Source organism: Salminus brasiliensis, chromosome 25 (assembly GCF_030463535.1).
Source record: "Salminus brasiliensis chromosome 25, fSalBra1.hap2, whole genome shotgun sequence".
In the NCBI taxonomy this organism is placed as follows: Eukaryota; Metazoa; Chordata; class Actinopteri; order Characiformes; family Bryconidae; genus Salminus; species Salminus brasiliensis.
The window spans coordinates 7294818-7313447 of NC_132902.1; the positions used below are offsets into that span (position 1 = coordinate 7294818).

The following is an 18630-nucleotide window of genomic DNA, read 5'->3' on the forward strand; positions in this document are numbered from 1 at the left end:
TGTGTATCATATTCCATATATATATATATATATATATATATATATATATATATATATATATATATATATATTTACATTTTCAATAAAAATGTAAAAATGTACGGTGTCTTGTCTTACTTAAATGCAATGGATGCAGTTGTATATATGAATTAGAACAATTAACAAAACTGAGAATATTGTGGCATGAAATATCTTGTATATCACAACAGGTTAGTGATTCTCAAGATTTGGTGCCTTTTAAATCATTTAAACATATGGCTAAAATTTTTTATTAGGAAAATCACTAAAATGCAATGACTCACATTATGTATTAGACTAACATACTGTATCTTTAGAAATATCAGCATTTTGGCTCCATTAATTGACATCACATTTGGGTTTGAGCTTGATTATATGACTATATTTTATCATATCATGATAAATTTTGTTATTGTGATACACAATATACACTGCTCAAAAAAATAAAGGGAACACTCAAATAACACATCCTAGATCTGAATGAATTAAAAATTTTCATTGAATACTTTGTTCTGTACAAAGTTGAACGTGCTGACAACAAAATCACACAAAAATCATTAATGGAAATCAAATTTATTAACCAATGGAAGCCTGGATTTGGAGTCACACACAAAATAAAATTTGAAAAACTCACTACAGGCTGATCCAACTTTGATGTAATGTGCTTAAAACAAGTCAAAATGAGGCTCAGTATTGTGTGTGGCCTCCACGTGCCTGTGTGACCTCCCTACAACGCCTGGGCATGCTCCTGATGAGGATCTCCTCCCAGACCTGGACTAAAGCATCCGCCAACTCCTGGACAGTCTGTGGTGCAACGTGACGTTGGTGGATGGAGCGAGACATGATGTCCCAGATGTGCTCAGTCGGATTCAGGTCTGGGGAACAGACGAGCCACTCCATAGCTTCAATGCCTTCATCTTGCAGGAACTGCTGACACACTCATGAGGTCACATGAGGTCTAGCATTGTCCTGCATCAGGAGGAACCCAGGGCCAACCGCACCAGCATATGGTCTCACAAGGGGTCTGAGGATCTCATCTCGGTACCTAATGGCAGTCAGGCTACCTCTGGCGAGCACATGGAGGGCTGTGCGGCCCTCCAAAGAAATGCCACCCCACACCATTACTGACCCACTGCCAAACCGGTCATGCTGAAGGATGTTGCAGGCAGCAGATCACTCTCCACAGTGTCTCCAGACTCTGTAACATCTGTAACACACATGTGCTCAGTGTGAACCTGCTTTCATCTGTGAAGAGCACAGGGCGCCAGTGGCGAATTTGTCAATCATGGTGTTCTCTGGCAAATGCCAAGCGTTCTGCATGGTGTTGGGCTGTGAGCACAACCCCCATCTGTGGACGTCGGGCCCTCATACCATCCTCATGGAGTCGGTTTCTAACCGCTTGTTCAGACACATGCACATTTGTGGCCTGCTGGAGGTCATTTTGCAGGGCTCTGGCAGTGCTCCACCTCTTCCTCCTTGCACAAAGGCGGAGGTAGCGGTCTTACTGCTGGGTTGTTGCCCTCCTACGGACTCCTCCACATCTCCTGGTGTACTGACAGACACAGCAAACCTTCTTGCCACAGTTCACATTGATGTGCCATCCTGGATGAGCTGCACTACCTGAGTCACTTGTGTGGGTTCTAGAGTCTGTCTCATGCTACCACAAGTGTGAAAGCACCAACAACATTCAAAAGTGATCAAAACATCAGCCAGAAAGCATAGGTACTGAGAAGTGGTCTGTGGTCCCCACCTGCAGAGTGTGTCTTGCTAATTGCCAATAATTTCCACCTGTTGTCTATTCCATTTGCACAACAGCATGTGAAATTGATTGTCAATCAGTGTTGCTTCCTATGTGGACATTTTGATTTCACAGAAGTTTGATATACTTGGAGTTATATTGTGTTGTTTTAAGTTTTAAAACAACACAATATATATAATGAGTTTTAAGTGTTCTTTTATAAGCATTTCATGGATAAAGTCAGTGCATAATAAACACTGACCAACAGCACAATCCATTAAAAACAATGTAGTCAGGTTCATCATCTTATCATGGATTACAGAACAGGTCACTTCAGCTGCAAAAGCACAAAGACCAGCTACTCATGCAGGTAATGCAGATAAATCTTCAATGTGTTTGTTTACAAACTTTGAAAGGTGCTGCTTATAGCAGATGATACACAAGTGTACTCTTGTGCAACGTTTCTTAAAGGCAAGGATGCCCCCTCTCACCCCTTCTTTTTTATAGAACCATTAGCAGCATTTACATGACAAAACACAAAAATCAAAGATTATCAAACTCATACTAGAACACAATCAGTCTATATGCAGATGACATCCTACTGTTTTTGCAAAATCCCCTCATGTCAGTTCCTCAAACCATACAAATTATTAAAAGATATTCCAAAATCTCCAATTACTCTATTAACTGGACTAAATCTACCATTCTCACACTCAACATGAACTTATCAGATTCAGCTGGACAGTCTTTTTTTTATCCCCTTGAGCACTCAAGGCATCACATATCTGAGCACAGAAATTTCCACCCGGCTGTCTACACTTAATTTCAATCCATTACTCTCAACAATAAATAATGACCTTCCTTGCTGGATGACATTCCATCCCTAACTGGCAGAGTATCTACTACCAAGATGACCGTATTACTGAAAGTAATGATTCCCAATTTATTCTCAATGAATACCTGTCCCAAAACCCAACAATACTTTCTTACAAATCAACCACAAATCAACCAAATTCATAATTGAATGGATAAAGCCTAATCAAACAGATGAACTAATATTAACTGTAAGACTTACCATTTATTAGCACAACACCTCTGGCTATCATGCATTACTCATACAGTATGCTTTTGTGACACTAAACAGTTTAAGCTCTAACAGTTTTGGCTTATCTTTAAGTATCACATGCAGTCAGGTATTGGTGTTGCTTTATTGCAAATGTTATTTATAGTTTGAAGAGTGTGATCAGTTTACAAATTGTTTTGTTAAAACCTCTTTCAACATTCATACTAGCATTGAAAGGTTATAGGTGAAAAACTTAATTGGCTGCATACTTGTGTACTGAAAGAGTGTACTACCTTACCTGTAGAGCTAATGTATGCAAATCAGTATGTACTGTTGAAGTATTTCAATTTTATTTAAACCTATATCTTAAAATCCATACAGATTTAAAACTCAGTATGTTCTGAGATTTCTCTGTGTCCTGGAACCAAGGAAGTGAAATTATTCTCATTAACTTAGGTTGTAATTTACTCACTCACATTTACCAAACTAAAGATTCTCCAAATGAGGGCTATTAGTAGGCGAATAGAGAATTCTACTATTCTAAATACAGACCGCTGATAGTGAATGATAATGTCTTCTGGAGGCAAAAAAATGCAACAAATTGAACATGAAACCAAGTTATAGTGGGCATGTTACACAAATCAGCATGTTCCACTAAACACTGCTGATTTGTGATGAATCACTTCTTGCTGATTTGAGACTTGACAGTTTGGTAGGTACATATTGTGTTTTGTGTTGGACTTCAAATCTCTTTAGAAAATGCTAGAACTTGTTCTGCCATCACTGTTATACAAATACCTTTCAGAATTCTGTTAAGACCATTTTATGCATTTTACTATTATTACTTATGATCATGTCTGAGGGACCCCTCAAGGGCATGGTTGGATCCACCTCTATCCACCTCCCAAATAATATGTGGTCAACAACTGTACATCTGCAAAGTGTATCTATATTATAGCTAAAAACAGCTGCTGAGTGTAGCTACAAGCTAGATATAAATAATAAACTGGTAACTCAGATCAGTAGTATATATTAACTGTAATGATTCATGACAGGGTTGTGGGTTCAATTCCCAGGTTTACTAGGCTGCCACTGTTGTGCCCATGAGCAAGGCAATGAACTTTCCCTGTGGTCTGGCCATTGTGTGTGTTTGCTCACTAGTGTGTATGTGTGTTCACTGCACTAATGGGTTAACGGTGGATAAATGATGAATGTGGCTGGCTTTGTCTTTGTTGAACTGAAAGGAGTCCTCTATCTTCCTGCGTTTAGATGCATACCACCCACTCAAATGCACTGCAAACTGTAAGAACGTGATTTATTAAACCATGAGACGGAAATACAGACAAAGCTGGTGAGCCAGAACTTTTTTATTTACAAGCACACAGAATAAGGACCTAACAGTGCTCACAGGGAAGAGAGTTGAATTTGTGCCACTGCTAGAATTATGCCAGACTGAATTTACTTGGAATTTAAAAGTTGAGACTGAGTCTGTTTCTGGCTGTCTTAAGACCAGGAGTCCAGCTTGATGAAGCCAAATGAACACGGTCATGGCATGGAGCATTGGATGAGGGCACTGCTTGACCAGTGGTACAGCCTTCTTAATAAAATCTTTATTTTCTGCGGCGAGCAGCAGCACCCTTCTTGGAGCTGTGATTACATGTCAATGAAGAAAATGATAAAAAGATGTAAGGTAATGACACACAAAAAAAGTAATATTAATCATATTTCTGAAAATGTTTCTTATATTATCCTACTGAATTACTAGATAATATATGAAATTATATATGCTTTTATCCAAATTCAATTCTGCTGCTTTTTGATTCTTATGAACACTGAACCATTTTAAATGAGTTTGAAAAACATACTCTTTTACTTTTAGTTTACATGCACTAAATCTGATCTTAACCAGATTTCTGCAGTTATCTGATTATTTAAGTGGTCATGTAAACACCACATTCTGACTTATTAGAGCAGATTAAGACCTGGAAATCTAGAGTTTCTCTATTATCTGATTACCCAGTCTTCTGCAGTTGTCGGATTGTTAAGTGCAAGTAAACAAATTCACTAAATAGTGTATCTTGCAGTGCTGAAGAAATAATTAAATAAATTAAAGTTTTAAGTGTTCAGATACATCAAATAAAATGGTATTTAAGTACAATATCAACAATGTTCCCCAAAGAACATCAAAAAGCAGAGAACAAACATCTCAAGTTATAGTCTTGTGCAGCCTTTGGATTAAAACACTTTAAAGAAATCTTTGCATAATATATGGCTGATTGCCATGGATAATTGTTTTCCCCGTAGTAAAAAAAGTAAAATTACATTTTATAATTACAGGCAGTCTCACAATCACAATGAATCAAAATGACTGTACTTTTACATACAGATATGACAGATTAAGAGATTAAGTTGTTTAACCCTGCCACTACAAAAGTTCTTTAGTAAGGTTAATGTGGACTGTTCTCAGCTTGCTGTGTGTAAACACTAAAAGTTAAAGAGAGATGTGATCATGCACTGCATGCAGAACTTACCGCTGTACACTGTCTTTTAGCTCCCATTAAAAGAAGAATGACTTACTGGATCTTTCTCACTGTCTCACTCTCTCATTACTGTTGCTGGTCTATTCAACACATTATCAGTGTTTACATTCTTCTTTAGTACAACTCACACATTTAGTTCATTTCTCATTATGCTGCAATGAGAAAATAAGCCCAAAGGGTTTGTCTGGTAAACTAGCAAGAAACTACTTAAAGGTGTAGAAGAGATGCATAAAAAGACCTCTGAGTTGAGTCAGTCTGGTGTTAGTTGTGCAGTATAAAACAGCTAATTGAAGTCCAGCAGAGCTGGAGGGCTTGTCATGGAAAATTTAATTATTGTGACATTAAAACGTTCATGTAGTACATACTGTTTCGCAACCGCACTGCTCTCTGGAAACTTCAGAAACTTGATTTTATTTTATTTTTGTGATGCCACATATGTCAACTGGTTTAAGCAGGCTAAACACTCCTAATAACACCAATGGAAAAATATGTAATATACTACATATAGTCCCATTGATGTTATTAGGAGTGTTCCAGTCTGCATTGCTTTTTGGGTGCACAAAGAGGTACAACACAGGGCAGCCAATCAGAATATAGGTAATTTTAATACCAATAATTCTAAGGGGTAATAGAGGTAATAGAGATTGCATGTTATCATGCCAGGATGTTAAACAAAAATTCTACAAAAATGCCCCAAATATTCACTGTTGGTCTTATTCAGGACATGTTTTGTAAGACCTGATTGCAAATAACAATCATGCTATCATTTCCATCAAGACTGTACAGATGTATGTGTAGATTTATGAGGAAGTCATGATTCCACCTGTGGTGATCGGCGATACTGCTGTAGACTGTGATTATGTGTATATGTAGATGTGTGTGTGTGACTGTGTGAAGTAGAGCTACTTACTGTTTCTGCAGTTCATCAATACGGTTGCGGAGTGAGATAACCTGAAAACAACATATGAGCCACTTTAAACCAACTGGAATGCTACCGTTACCGAGGGACCACTCTCACCTGGGATATGGCTTTCCTCAGGAAAACACTCATACACTCTCACTCTCTCTGACCTGAGGTTCAACGGCATCTTCAGCTTTCTCTGCTCTGTGCCATTGTGTCGAGAGAGGAAGTAGGCTAGCAGACTGACAGCATGGCTGTGTATGGCCCACACACACACACAAACACACTTACCTGCACTGCCTGTGTTGTGGGAATGAGGCACTGTTAACCATCCTTAACAGCACCCTTCAGAGACTGATTTGATATGACAATTTCTACTAATACCACTTGTGCAGTACAACATTTAGGGGAAACCTTGGTTGGATGGTACAGTTTTCATTCATGTATGCCCCAAGTGTAGGATATCATCACTGTGTTTACAGTTTCAGCTTTGTTCTTTCATTATTGATGGGTTATACATCCATCAGTAATTCATGTAAATACATTGAATGAATACATACTACATAAGTAGTACTACATCACATCTGGAAAATGGAATTGGAGATTGGAAGTTCTATCAGGCTGTGACATTCAGATATCTTAAAAACCTGATTAGTTGAAGTCAAATTCTTAAAATTGGCAAACCCAGAAATGTTTCATTGTGCCTTCTCCTGACTGGGAAATTAACACTCTGCCAGCCAACACTGCTGTCCCCTATACCACTGCACAGGTGCACTAATACTGATTTTACTACACTTTTTGCCAACTCTCTGTGTAATTGAATTCCCTATCACCTATGGCCCAGAAAACAAAAGCACTCTGTAAAAACTCGCAATCCACTTTGTGAGTTCACCCAGCTCCAAATTACAAGCTAGACTTGTTAGTAGCCAATTTGTTTTATAACTGGCTCACCTAACTGTGCATAAAGGTACACTGTAAAAAAGAGTTTTCTTTTTGTAGGACATGTTAAGTAGCTAAATCAGTAAATATGCAGAGAGTTGCCATACTATTTTAAAGGAGAAAACCAGTGTGTGTAAAGTATGTTCTCCTAACAAACAGTATCTGCCATATGAATTTACAAAACTATAATCAAACCTGAAAGAAAAAAAGCAAAAGCAATTTATTCAAGAGCCTCTGCTATAAGATGCTTATTCTATGCAGTCCTTTTTGGGCCTACAGAAAAGTTGAACTGTTGATGTTAAACTGTTGTGATACCAGATTTTGTCTCATGCGTGCATACCATGCTTTGCTGTAAAGTTCTGCTGATACACCTTCTTTGCTAGTCTGCAACTGTTACTAGACTTGACCTCAGTTACTCACTGTTTACTGAGCTCCTCCACTCTCTGACGTTGGATATTAATCTGGGGAAAATCAGAGTACAGCTGCATTCAGATGTTCACTAACATACACACAAAAGCACATTTCCACTTTTTGTAGGTAATGTGTATTTGTGTGTGCAGCATGAAAATGATGTTTTCCACACGAATCAAGAGGTTTGATTGAATTTACAGAACTGTGGACTTCTGCATAGTCTAACCCACCGAAACACCATCTCTTCATTGGAAGTGTTTAGTCACTGGGCCAGTTGACAGTGTTACCACTGTCCTTCATTGTTATCAGTCCATAAATGTACTTGTGCCATCAATAAGTAGGAAGAGGGGTTCATTTTAAGAGTATATTCATTTAGCATTTGCGAAAAGTTCTTTAGGCAACCAAAACATTTTTGGCAGCTGTGGAAAATTTTACCCTTGGGCTGATCTCATCTCTGATCTCTGAGTTTGTTTCAGCATTCAAAACAACATGAGAAGAAATTATGCATATCTATGGTTACTCATGGCTATTTCCAGGTGACAAGGCCCTAATTATAATTTAAAATAGATACATTATGTCTAATTTGTCTATCAATATGTCTATTGTCCAAGAAAATTACTTTATTTACCATAACAACCTGTGTAATCCCTATAGTAAAGTATAACTTGAAAAGGAAAAAATGACAGCAACAGCAAAACAACATAATCAGGGCCAGATGAACTAGTGCAGGTACAAAATGTACCTGGAAGTTACCACAATATTCACTAAGAACATTCAATTTAATAAGGTTTTAAAAAATATAACAAATGAAATCTTGCTAATTACTAACAGCAACACCAATATTCAACCATGCAACATGCAAACAATAGTATTTTCTATGCAATACTATGTTGTTCAAATTTAATGACAATAATATTTATTTATACTGTTATATATATTATATATATATATATATGTATATATTATTTACTGTTAAGCAATAAATCTACATTACAAAGTAGCTACAAAAGCTACTGTCACTTAAATAACTTTATTTACTTTATAACATTAACGCAGATTATGCCCATAAAAGGGAGGTCACTGGAATTATCTGCATTAGATTATTCTCACCTCATATTTCTGCCTCTTCAGTTTCTCAATGTGGTTATACTTCTCTGACTCAAGATTGTACATCCAGTCCCACAACTCCTTAGCTTTCTCCCTACACACACACACATACACACAGACAACAAATACTTCAGGTATGTAAAGAAACCAAACTACAGCATATACACTCAGAATTATGTTTCCATTGACCACTGCAATGCTACCCTCCTTCCAGGTATTGAGTAAATTACATTTTTACATACAGTAATTTTAAACCATTTGTATTGATCCATTATTTTAAACATTGGTTGACTGGCATTACTAAAAGTAAAGTGCAGACCTCAGTTTGTCCTCATTCAGATGATCAATGTTTAGAGGCTTGCGTCTCTCAGCCAAGATTTTCTTCTTTTTCTCTCTTTCTGTCTGCTTCTTTCCCCTCTTTTGATCAGCCTAAATAGAACACCATGTTAATGTGACTGAGGGTACTGAGGGAAGCAGCAATAACATAAATATATCAGAGATATTAGTGCAACATTTTAAAATGTAATTCATATCCCTGTATGGGCTTTGGGAGTTGTATTTATGTGACTTGTAATGTAATTGTAACTGCTGATTTGTACCTTCTGCAGATGACTGCTATAGTTGGAGCCCATGCTGGTCAGAACAGACTTCTTCTTGGCATCCTCCTCTGCTTTTTTCTTGGCATCTGCTTCTTCCTTCCTCAGCCTCTCCTCCTGTCACCCAGATATGCAAATTGATTTCAATTCATCATATTGTTGCTTAAATGTACCATTTCATACTTAAATCATTATATTAGGTAGTTAATCATTGAATTGTGTGACCTGTTGAGGTCACACATGACCTGAAATCTACCACATTTGTAGCCAAAACCATCTAAAATTAGATTCCTTCCCCCTCAAATAAATTTGTTGTTAATATACTTGTATTGCATAACTAAGCAATTATTTTAGACATCATAAAATTTCTTCAGAGTGCAAGAAAATGATTTTGTGGTTATCAACAGCAGGTCGTGGTTACATTTCCCTGTCCACATAACACTGACAGCATGCAGCATGTAAGAGCATGTGCCAGTGTGTCATACCTCCCGTCTTGCTTGGCGCTCTTTCTCTTTTTCAGCACGGATCCTCTGCTGCTCTGCCCTCTCAGCTCTGCGTTTTTCCTGAAAACGCATATTAGGGTTGAAGCACATTATGCAGAAGCTGTAATAAGTCCTGTGACAAAGCTTAAACAAGCTCAGAAGTTAAACAATAAATAAAAAATGCACATACATTTATGAGATTAATAAATGATTAATGAAGAATTGAAGAATGAATTCTTTCAACTTTTACTCATTCTCATCATAAAACAAATTATATAAATATAACATCAGAGAAAAGTTCTGAAAATCTGAAATGCTAACTTTATAAAAGAAGGAAAACAAAAGTAAACAAATTGCATTCCCCTAATTTAAGACCATTTCTGCTGGTCTAAAGACAAGTCACACCAGGTAAAGGGCAGCTCATGAGTGATTTAAAAAAAAAAAATAATAACATAAATGTAAATAAAACATACATATTTTTACATTTCTATATACCTGGAACATTTATATAACCCTATGAACAAATAGGATGAGTGCAACAGGTCTTTCTGTATTTATTTCAGGAGACATCATACTGAAATTAGTCAAAATTATTTGGATTTTTTGTGTGGTGATAATTAGAGCCACTCACAATTCTCTCCTTCAGAGCAATAAGCTCTTCCTCCTCCTTCTTTCTGCACTCAAAATGGGCATCAATAAGTGCTTGCAATTCAATGAGGTCCTTATTCTGGCGCTTCTTTTGGATGTCCTGTTACACACATTCATGCACACACACACACACACACACACACACACACACACACACACACACACACACACATAATTTTTGTATAGTGAAGCAACAAGCAAGGGAATGGCCTAGTTCATCCTCATATAGTTCAGCTTATCCCAAACCTAATGGAAGCACTCAATGAGAGCAATTAAATAAAAGCTTTCACAGAGTAAGTTGAAGATGTAAAAAAAAGCAGCAATCAGTGGCTTACATCAAAGTCCACTTTCTCTCCGTCAGGGATTTTTGGTGCACTTGGCCTGAACAGACAAACAGAACTTAGTGTGTTCAACAAACACACACACACACAAACACACACTCAGACAAACCCTGTGGCAAGTATGTTGGTTTTGCCAGAAAGTAAGTTTCTATGCCTTATTGATTTCACAGTATGATGTATTTGCATTTTTATATTTGAATTCCTGTTTTCTAAAAATGACTTAATGGCTGTGAATTACTATAAAAATTACAGACATGCTTAAATATAATGTTAAATAAAGCTAAAACCAAAAATATATATGTTATTGTATGATATCAATTTTAGTGTATGAGTAGATATACATATTAACCAGCACTACATGGACACACAATAATACACAATATGCCTGAGAGCATTCTCTCACTCTAACACCATCAGATGGATATAACACTCAATTATAAAATGTTGCAATTTAATTCCAATAATAACAATGTGGTGTAGTACTGTATTGTATGGTATAGCAGACAGGAGGATACATATTTTTGCACTGGGGAAAACTATTTAATGATTTTAATGCCATTTCCACTTACTTGAATTTAGGCTTCTCTTCTACACAAAAGATCATAAAAAAGGGAGAGGGACACATTACACCATTAGAGATATTGTGCTCAAAAAGCATCAAAGGTGCTACAACGACAGTAGATGGGATCTGTGTTAAGCATTAAAAAATGGTTATTTAGTGGAATTGTAGCGTCACCCACTCAGGACCCTGTGCTTTATCACTGAGGTAAATGTAAAGAGAGTTCTATGCAAACCATTACCTAAGTAGTGATTTAGAATCATATTGAATTTGCAATATACTCTATAAAACACTATAGAATTTACTAAAACAAGGGTAATATATATGCTAGTTAATATTGATTCTATATGACAATTCAAATTTACCACCCTAGCACAAGTCTTGTCAGGCATATACAACATTCGGTAACTCTTTTTGATATTGGTACATGAATGTGTAAAAACTAATATGTTTTATCAGAGTAAATTAATTTATAGAATAGTAGTTAATACACTGGGAAATAAAGAAGCATATAAATTAATACTCATATATATATCATGAATAATAATTGCAACTGCAGAGCATTATATATTCATTAATTTGTGTTAACATAATGACTTAAAAATGTAATAAAATATGTAATAATCATCATGTTAGGCTGCAGCAAAATGTAGGGTCTGAATGCATCAACGAAGGTCATTTCAGAAATGCAGCTTTTTTTCCTAAACAAGTTTGCAGTTCACAATGTTTATGCTGCACAGTCCACAGCATTGTTTGTTCTAGCATGTTTTTGGTCATGTGCAGAAGGCTCCACCTGCCGCATGCACTCTACAGCCCTGCACATTTCTGCTGGACGAGAGTAACACAATTTACTTTTGAATTAAAAGTATACAGACACAACCTACTCTTTTTGTCATTTGTTTCTGAAATATGTTTCATTTATTTTGAATTTTCATGTTCACATTGTTAAAAATATTTTTTTATTTTAAAAAATAGATAATTAGTGTAGCCTGTGCAAACGTTGAGGCACTGTAAGTGTTGCAAACTGCAATGCTCATTAAAGGTGCTTTTGTTTGTTGAATTTTATGTATTCATTAATTTTGCCAATAAACCTAATTTGCAATGGGGTTTAAATTATACAAAAACAACTGTATATAAATATATTAACTATAGTTCTTAACTATGCCACTTGCAAAGATCATTACATTTTATCTTTACCAGACACATCTTTAACACTAGAAGCACCAAGTGCCTATCAATTGACCACTGTGAGGTCTTACTAGAAGTGCCACACCTGTTTTGATCTAGAAGCACCGAGTACCTGTGATCTGACTGGCATGTATAGAAAAAAAACTTTGCCCTCTATTAATCCCCATAGTCTGTCCTAAAACTGCACATTTATTTATCTTAATCTTCATTATCTCAATACAAACATAATGTATTGTTGAAGGAATCCTAATTAATACATGCAATTAATACATTTTATTAAATAATACAATTATTTAACAGTTGTTAATACTTAAAACATGCTATTTGTATTTACTATTTGTGCATCAGTTTACTTTAATGAAACCATTGGTTAAGTGTTAATATATGCTTATTTGTAAAACAGTATGGTAAATTGTTATATTTATATATTTGTGCCAGTCAGACATTGATCGAGTTATTGATCCTAATAATGGCACACATTGCCAATCACTATGAAATAGTTAATAATGTTGTTTAACTGGTAGATGTTTTGTATATATAGATATTAATATCCTGTTTGATTCATTAAACTGATTCCTTAGATTGTATTAAAATGTAAGCATTACTTTCCTATAATACAATAATAAAGACAAACATATAATATACACAAATCCATAAAACAAAATGAGCACACAACAAACATGATCAGGTAGATGTAGACATACACAGGTAGACATCTCACACTAAGGTATAAAACTGGTGTATAACTTTTTTCATCTTTAGGTTATCTACCTCTTCAGTTATTACTCTGTTCTAATAGTTTGAATAATGTTAATATCAACCAATCTGTATCCAACAACTACATTTAACATAATGAGAAAAGCTGAATTTGGTCATAATGATTCATTTAAGATATTTCTCACAAAATATATGGATCAAAGTAAGTTGACCATTTCAAACACAGGTATTGATGGGGTAATGTTACATTCTGAGAAGCTGCCTGAGATTGCTAACAGTATTTGTAAGTGTTAACTTAACCTTGACCCTCACTCCCAAAACACAAGCAAAATAAATGCCAAAATGATCAGGTGTGCAGGAAATACAAACTACCATCTTGCTCTCCCTCCTCCACTGGTATGGCACATTTCATGCAAAAAGAAAAAAAAGGAAAGCAGAGGTGAGCAGTGGGACTACTGCGCAGTTAAAAGCAAATGCCAGCATTACAAATTCCTTCACCCTTTTATCACCTGCCCTCAGCATCTACAAAAGCAACAGGATGTTTAGAGATATTTTAGAAGTATAAAAATGTGTAAGCTAATTCTAATAGCTTACTATGATCTCTGTTGCATTTGTAGAACCTTACTCTGTGCCTTCCCTCCAATCTGAAAAAACACATATACTGTAAAGGAATTACCAACATACCTTCCTCTTCATAGGCCTCTGCATGCAGCAAGCATTGAAAGCAAGAGCAAAACAGAAAGAATTAGCTGGTCAGCCCTGTGTCATGTGCTACACAGAGCAGACGTTGTTTTTTTTTTTTGCAGAGCATAGCTGGACAGTCATGTAAATTAAGGAGTTGATTCAGAAAGAAGGTCTTAAATTATTTGTATCTATGTAACAGGAAAACCTCACCAACTGGGAACAAATTAATTACAAACAACCCAATCCTTTATCATCCTTTAGTGAAAATGTGAGTATTATGGATGTGTACTTTCGTGTTAGAAAATTAACATGGAACAAATAGAAAATTTCCCAAATACCAAACGTCTCATTAGAAAGGAAGTAGATAATCAGATTATGCCATGGTTATTTTTCGAATAGTGATCGTTTTATTTGTTATGAAAATTACTACTGTTAAAGAAAGAATATTATTTTTTACATATAAAGAATACATATATTAGCAATGAAATCAGAACCACAGCAAGTTCATGCGATAAGTAACCGCAGTAACCGCAAGCCTTCGTACTTATGCTAGTGGCAGTAGTAGTATCTTTTGGTGTTCAATGTGTGGAAAAGCAAGAGGGTTCAGCATGAGTACTATTGACATCACTGCTAACTCATGATTTGCATGAGCACCAATGATGCTATGGTTAATCCAGAGATGTCCTGGTTGCTTAAAGCAGCACTCGCACTAGTCAAGCTGCCAGCTAATGTTCTGTGAAAGCATTTAAGATGGTTTTAGCGCCATGTTTGGTTAGCTGCAGCTCAGTTGCAGCCATTTCAGAGGTAAAATGGAATTGAAAAATATTGAACAATTTTCCAATTCCTTGTCAAGGTCTAATTATAATCCTGTCTGACAGACTGAAGAAGCAATGGCCTCAGCCCTATTGCCTGCATTTACAGCCATGCCTCCTTCACAATGGGGACATATGAAAAGGAGGCACTTTACCTTGAGTAATAGTTAGCACTCAGGGGCTGACATTTATTGAGTACTAAATAAACTTGATTTCATACCAGGCACAAGTGCACTGTAGTTCTCATTTTAGCTGTTTGGGGAGAATGAGTAAGGAAGGATGAATGAATATTCATGCCACATACCTTCCTCATGCACCTCTTGCTCAGGCTCAGGCTCAGGTTCTTCCTCAGGCTCAGGCTCGGGCTCAGGCTCAGGCTCTGGCTCCGGCTCTGGCTCAGCCTCTGGGGCAACCTCTACTTCTACTACCTCTTCAGCTAATGCTGCATGCAGCAAGCAACCAGGTGGAGGTGGTGTCGGTTATTTGTTTGGAAAGAGAGACGGTATAGTTAGGAATGGGAGATGACTTGCAGGTTAGAAGGAGATACAGAGAGAGTGGGGGGATAAGATACTGAAAGAGAGGACGAATAGATGAGTGAGAGGGAAGACATGATAAGAGAGAGATAAGATCATCAAGATAAGTTTGGCTAAAGACATTTAGATTGCTGAATGTTAACTGAATACTCATGCTTACTGCCACTACATCTGTTAAATCTGCCTTAGTTCAACATTATCTATGTAGAATGGCTGCTTTCAGTAATTATGTCAATCTCATCTTAACTTCACAATTTTGCTTATCACACAAAGGTCTAAAATAAAGGTCTTCAAACACCTTAAAGGCTAACACAATTAATCCACACATATTGGCTTCCATAATAGTCGAACAGTTGTGCTTTGCTTAGCAGACAAATGATTTTGCCATGTTTAGGTGTGGTTTATATATAAATAATGCATGTGTTCTGTTAGGTTAGCTTCTCTAGAGGATAGATGAATGTGTTAAGTTATCTCTTTAATAACCACGCAATCTTAATAAAGTGCAATCAGAAAGAGGTCAGTTGTATACATTAGTGACAGTGCTAATTACCAGAATTTCCCTTACTGTGACTTTTCTTTGTTTAGCTATCCAAAGTGAATACCAGACTCAGACAAATTAACATCTTGTGTTAATTGTCAAAACTGTGAACCTTAATATAGAAGTTAAGGGCAGGCATAATCTAACTAAAGGATAGGAATGTGGATAGATTAGTATGAAGGAAGACCAGGTGATATTTTTACCTTCTTCTTCGACCTCTTCATTTGCCAAAAAAGAAAGCAATAGATGAACACAAATACAATTATAATTAATGCTATAGCAATGATAATTCCAAAACATTTATGTACACTACTCTACTCTAGTTTTCTGTGAGGAAGGTATTTTCACAGTTATTGGAGTTGAAATAGAAACTTTAAATGAGTGTGTGACCTTTATAGTCTTAGAACAGCATTGTCCCAAGAGAACATCAGTAACTTGAGCCTAATTCTGCTGCCCTTTTGCGCCTTTAAGGATGTTCTTAAATTAGCTCAGATCAGACACATATTACTGCCAAACAGTAGGCGGCACTACCCCAATACTGAGTGTAGGCCATCTGCGAGGTTTAAAAAGCTTGCTTAGTCAAGGGATGTGTGGATGTGTCTTGGATGATGCCATGGTTTTGCATATTAATATATCATATTAATGTAAGATAACGTTACCTCTCTTTCAGTGGTAAATGCTTACTGGGGTCAAACAACTGGCACAAGTACATCACTGATATTTCAAATAATTAACTACATTCTAACTTTAATACAGCCCATATAAAAATGTAACAATAGGACTGATAGGATTTAACTATAATATATATATATATATATATATATATATATATATATATATATATATATATAAAACTGTAATATGTATGTGAAGAGGAAAAGCAGCAATACCAACATACAAAACAGATGTAATGTACATTAGATTTCCAACACAAGGAGACTCCTGAAGTATTATTATAATAAAAATAATTATCATCATCATCATCATCATCATCATCAAGCTGCACTTACCCTCACCACTGAAAAGAAAAGAAAGACAATGTAAGTATCAAATGAACCTGTCATGTTTTCAACCAAATGATGCCATGCCAGTGTAAATGGAAAAATACTTACTAGTCTTCTGTGTCAGACATGATGCCTTCAGAGTTTAGAGCTGAAACAGAAAAACAAAAACATCAATTCGCACAGTATTCTACACTGCAAAAAGGACTGTCAGTTTAAATAACAAGCAGTTTAGTCAAATAAATTAAAAACACTAAATGAAAGAACTACAAAGCAACAGTTGATGTTTTTTTCTTATATGGCACAGGTCAAAGAACCATTTTTAAGGGTATATGCTTTGTTCCTGTCACACAGAAAACAGGTGTGCTTGCCCAACACCATGGCTCCAAAGACAAAGGTGTCTTTGTATTTGGCTCAAAAGACAAAGACACCTTCTAAGCACCCAAGATTTACAACCTATTTTCTCTTATCACATGGAACAGACTTCTTGTTGCTGCTATAACAAAAACGAATAGCTCAGCAATGACAACAGTATATGGACAAAGACATTCTTAACTTAAAATGCAAATATGTAATTTTATTCCAAAAAAGATATTCCAAGAAAGTTATCTTTGACTACTTCTATTAGTCCCTCCATCAGGAATGTTGAAACAGTAAAAAAAACAAACTCTCACTATTGTTATTTTTTTCACATCATTGTGTTTTTTATTTGAAATTACATTTATATCATTTATAGCACTGAGTAGGTTTTTATAAGGCCTGCTGTTCTCAACTATATAGAGAGTTTAGGGGTTGTCCCTCTTTTTTAAGTTAACAGTTATTTGGCATTTGTAAGAGGCCCCTAATAGAGAATTGATGATATCAATACATAACCAATAAGACCTAATCACTAAAACCTAAACATGTGGGCTTCAGTGCCCTGCTCTGGGGTGTGTTTTGTGACGCAGAGCTTCAGCATAGCTGTAGAAATTTTGGGGGATTATCGACAGATCATATTTCTCAGCATCAACCCTTTCTCAAGTCCCTCTGCTATCCTTATGTGGGCATAACCCTGAGCAAGCCTAACACCTAAGAAATGACTGGTCATGTTACTTCAGAAGTCAATTACCCCCCCCCCCCCCAAAAAAAAAAATCAATAAATGTCATGTTAATTTAAAGAATACTCCAGAATGTTCATGCAAATTTCTATCTGCTGTATTTGTAGCATACATGGACAAAAATGTGTTTCCAATAATAAACATTTAGTAAAATAACAGATTCTAAACCCACTGATTGGGTGGCGTGTTGTGAGATTTCTTCTATGCCATTGCTTCATAGAACCATTGTGGCACCTTTCTTTTTAAGAGTGAATGTTTAGAGCTAATGTTTTAATTAAATTGACCCTTTGGACCATTACAATAATTTGAAATGATTCCAGTGCTCCTTATGAACTGTTAACATAGAATTGACAGATAAGCTATGATAAACCTTGCTAATCCTCTTTTGTCACTGACAACAGTGAGGCTCATACCATTGCATTACAACACAATAGTGAAAAGTCTTTGTAAATGCCACAGCACACTGCATTGGCCATAGGAGATTTTGAGGGTGTTAAACATAAATCAATCTTCTCTTGGACCTCTGAACAGCTGCACCTCTTATCCTGAATAGTGGAATCTGAAGAACTCTGAATGTGTTGAATTTCTAAAGTATCTTAAAAAGATTTTATGAATCAAATAAGTTGCTTTGAATAATAAATCATAAATAATAAATCATTTTACTCACTGGTCATTGTCCAGGCAGAACACTTTATATTTAGTAATGCTAAAACTCAT

General features: G+C 36.0%; 1 protein-coding gene across 2 annotated transcripts; it reads right to left on the reverse strand.

The window, feature by feature from the left end:
* Nucleotides 1-4421: 4421 nt before the first annotated feature.
* Nucleotides 4422-16947, reverse strand: tnnt3b (troponin T type 3b (skeletal, fast)). Of its 2 annotated transcripts, none has more exons than XM_072671287.1 (14): nucleotides 16931-16947; nucleotides 16019-16047; nucleotides 15049-15180; nucleotides 13933-13950; nucleotides 13621-13641; nucleotides 11354-11372; nucleotides 10779-10824; nucleotides 10427-10543; nucleotides 9799-9876; nucleotides 9317-9430; nucleotides 9037-9146; nucleotides 8721-8811; nucleotides 6270-6310; nucleotides 4422-4466 (listed from the first exon to the last, which is right to left on the reverse strand). In XM_072671287.1, the coding sequence occupies exons 1-14, from the start codon at nucleotides 16945-16947 to the stop codon at nucleotides 4430-4432; spliced, it is 870 nt and encodes a 289-aa protein (XP_072527388.1). In that variant the 3' UTR covers nucleotides 4422-4429. The 2 variants fall into 2 exon arrangements, with proteins under 2 accessions (XP_072527388.1, XP_072527386.1); XM_072671285.1 differs by lacking the exon at nucleotides 13621-13641 and adding an exon at nucleotides 14813-14834 and having other exon boundaries at nucleotides 13933-13948; nucleotides 15045-15186.
* Between the last annotated feature and the right edge of the window lie 1683 nt (nucleotides 16948-18630).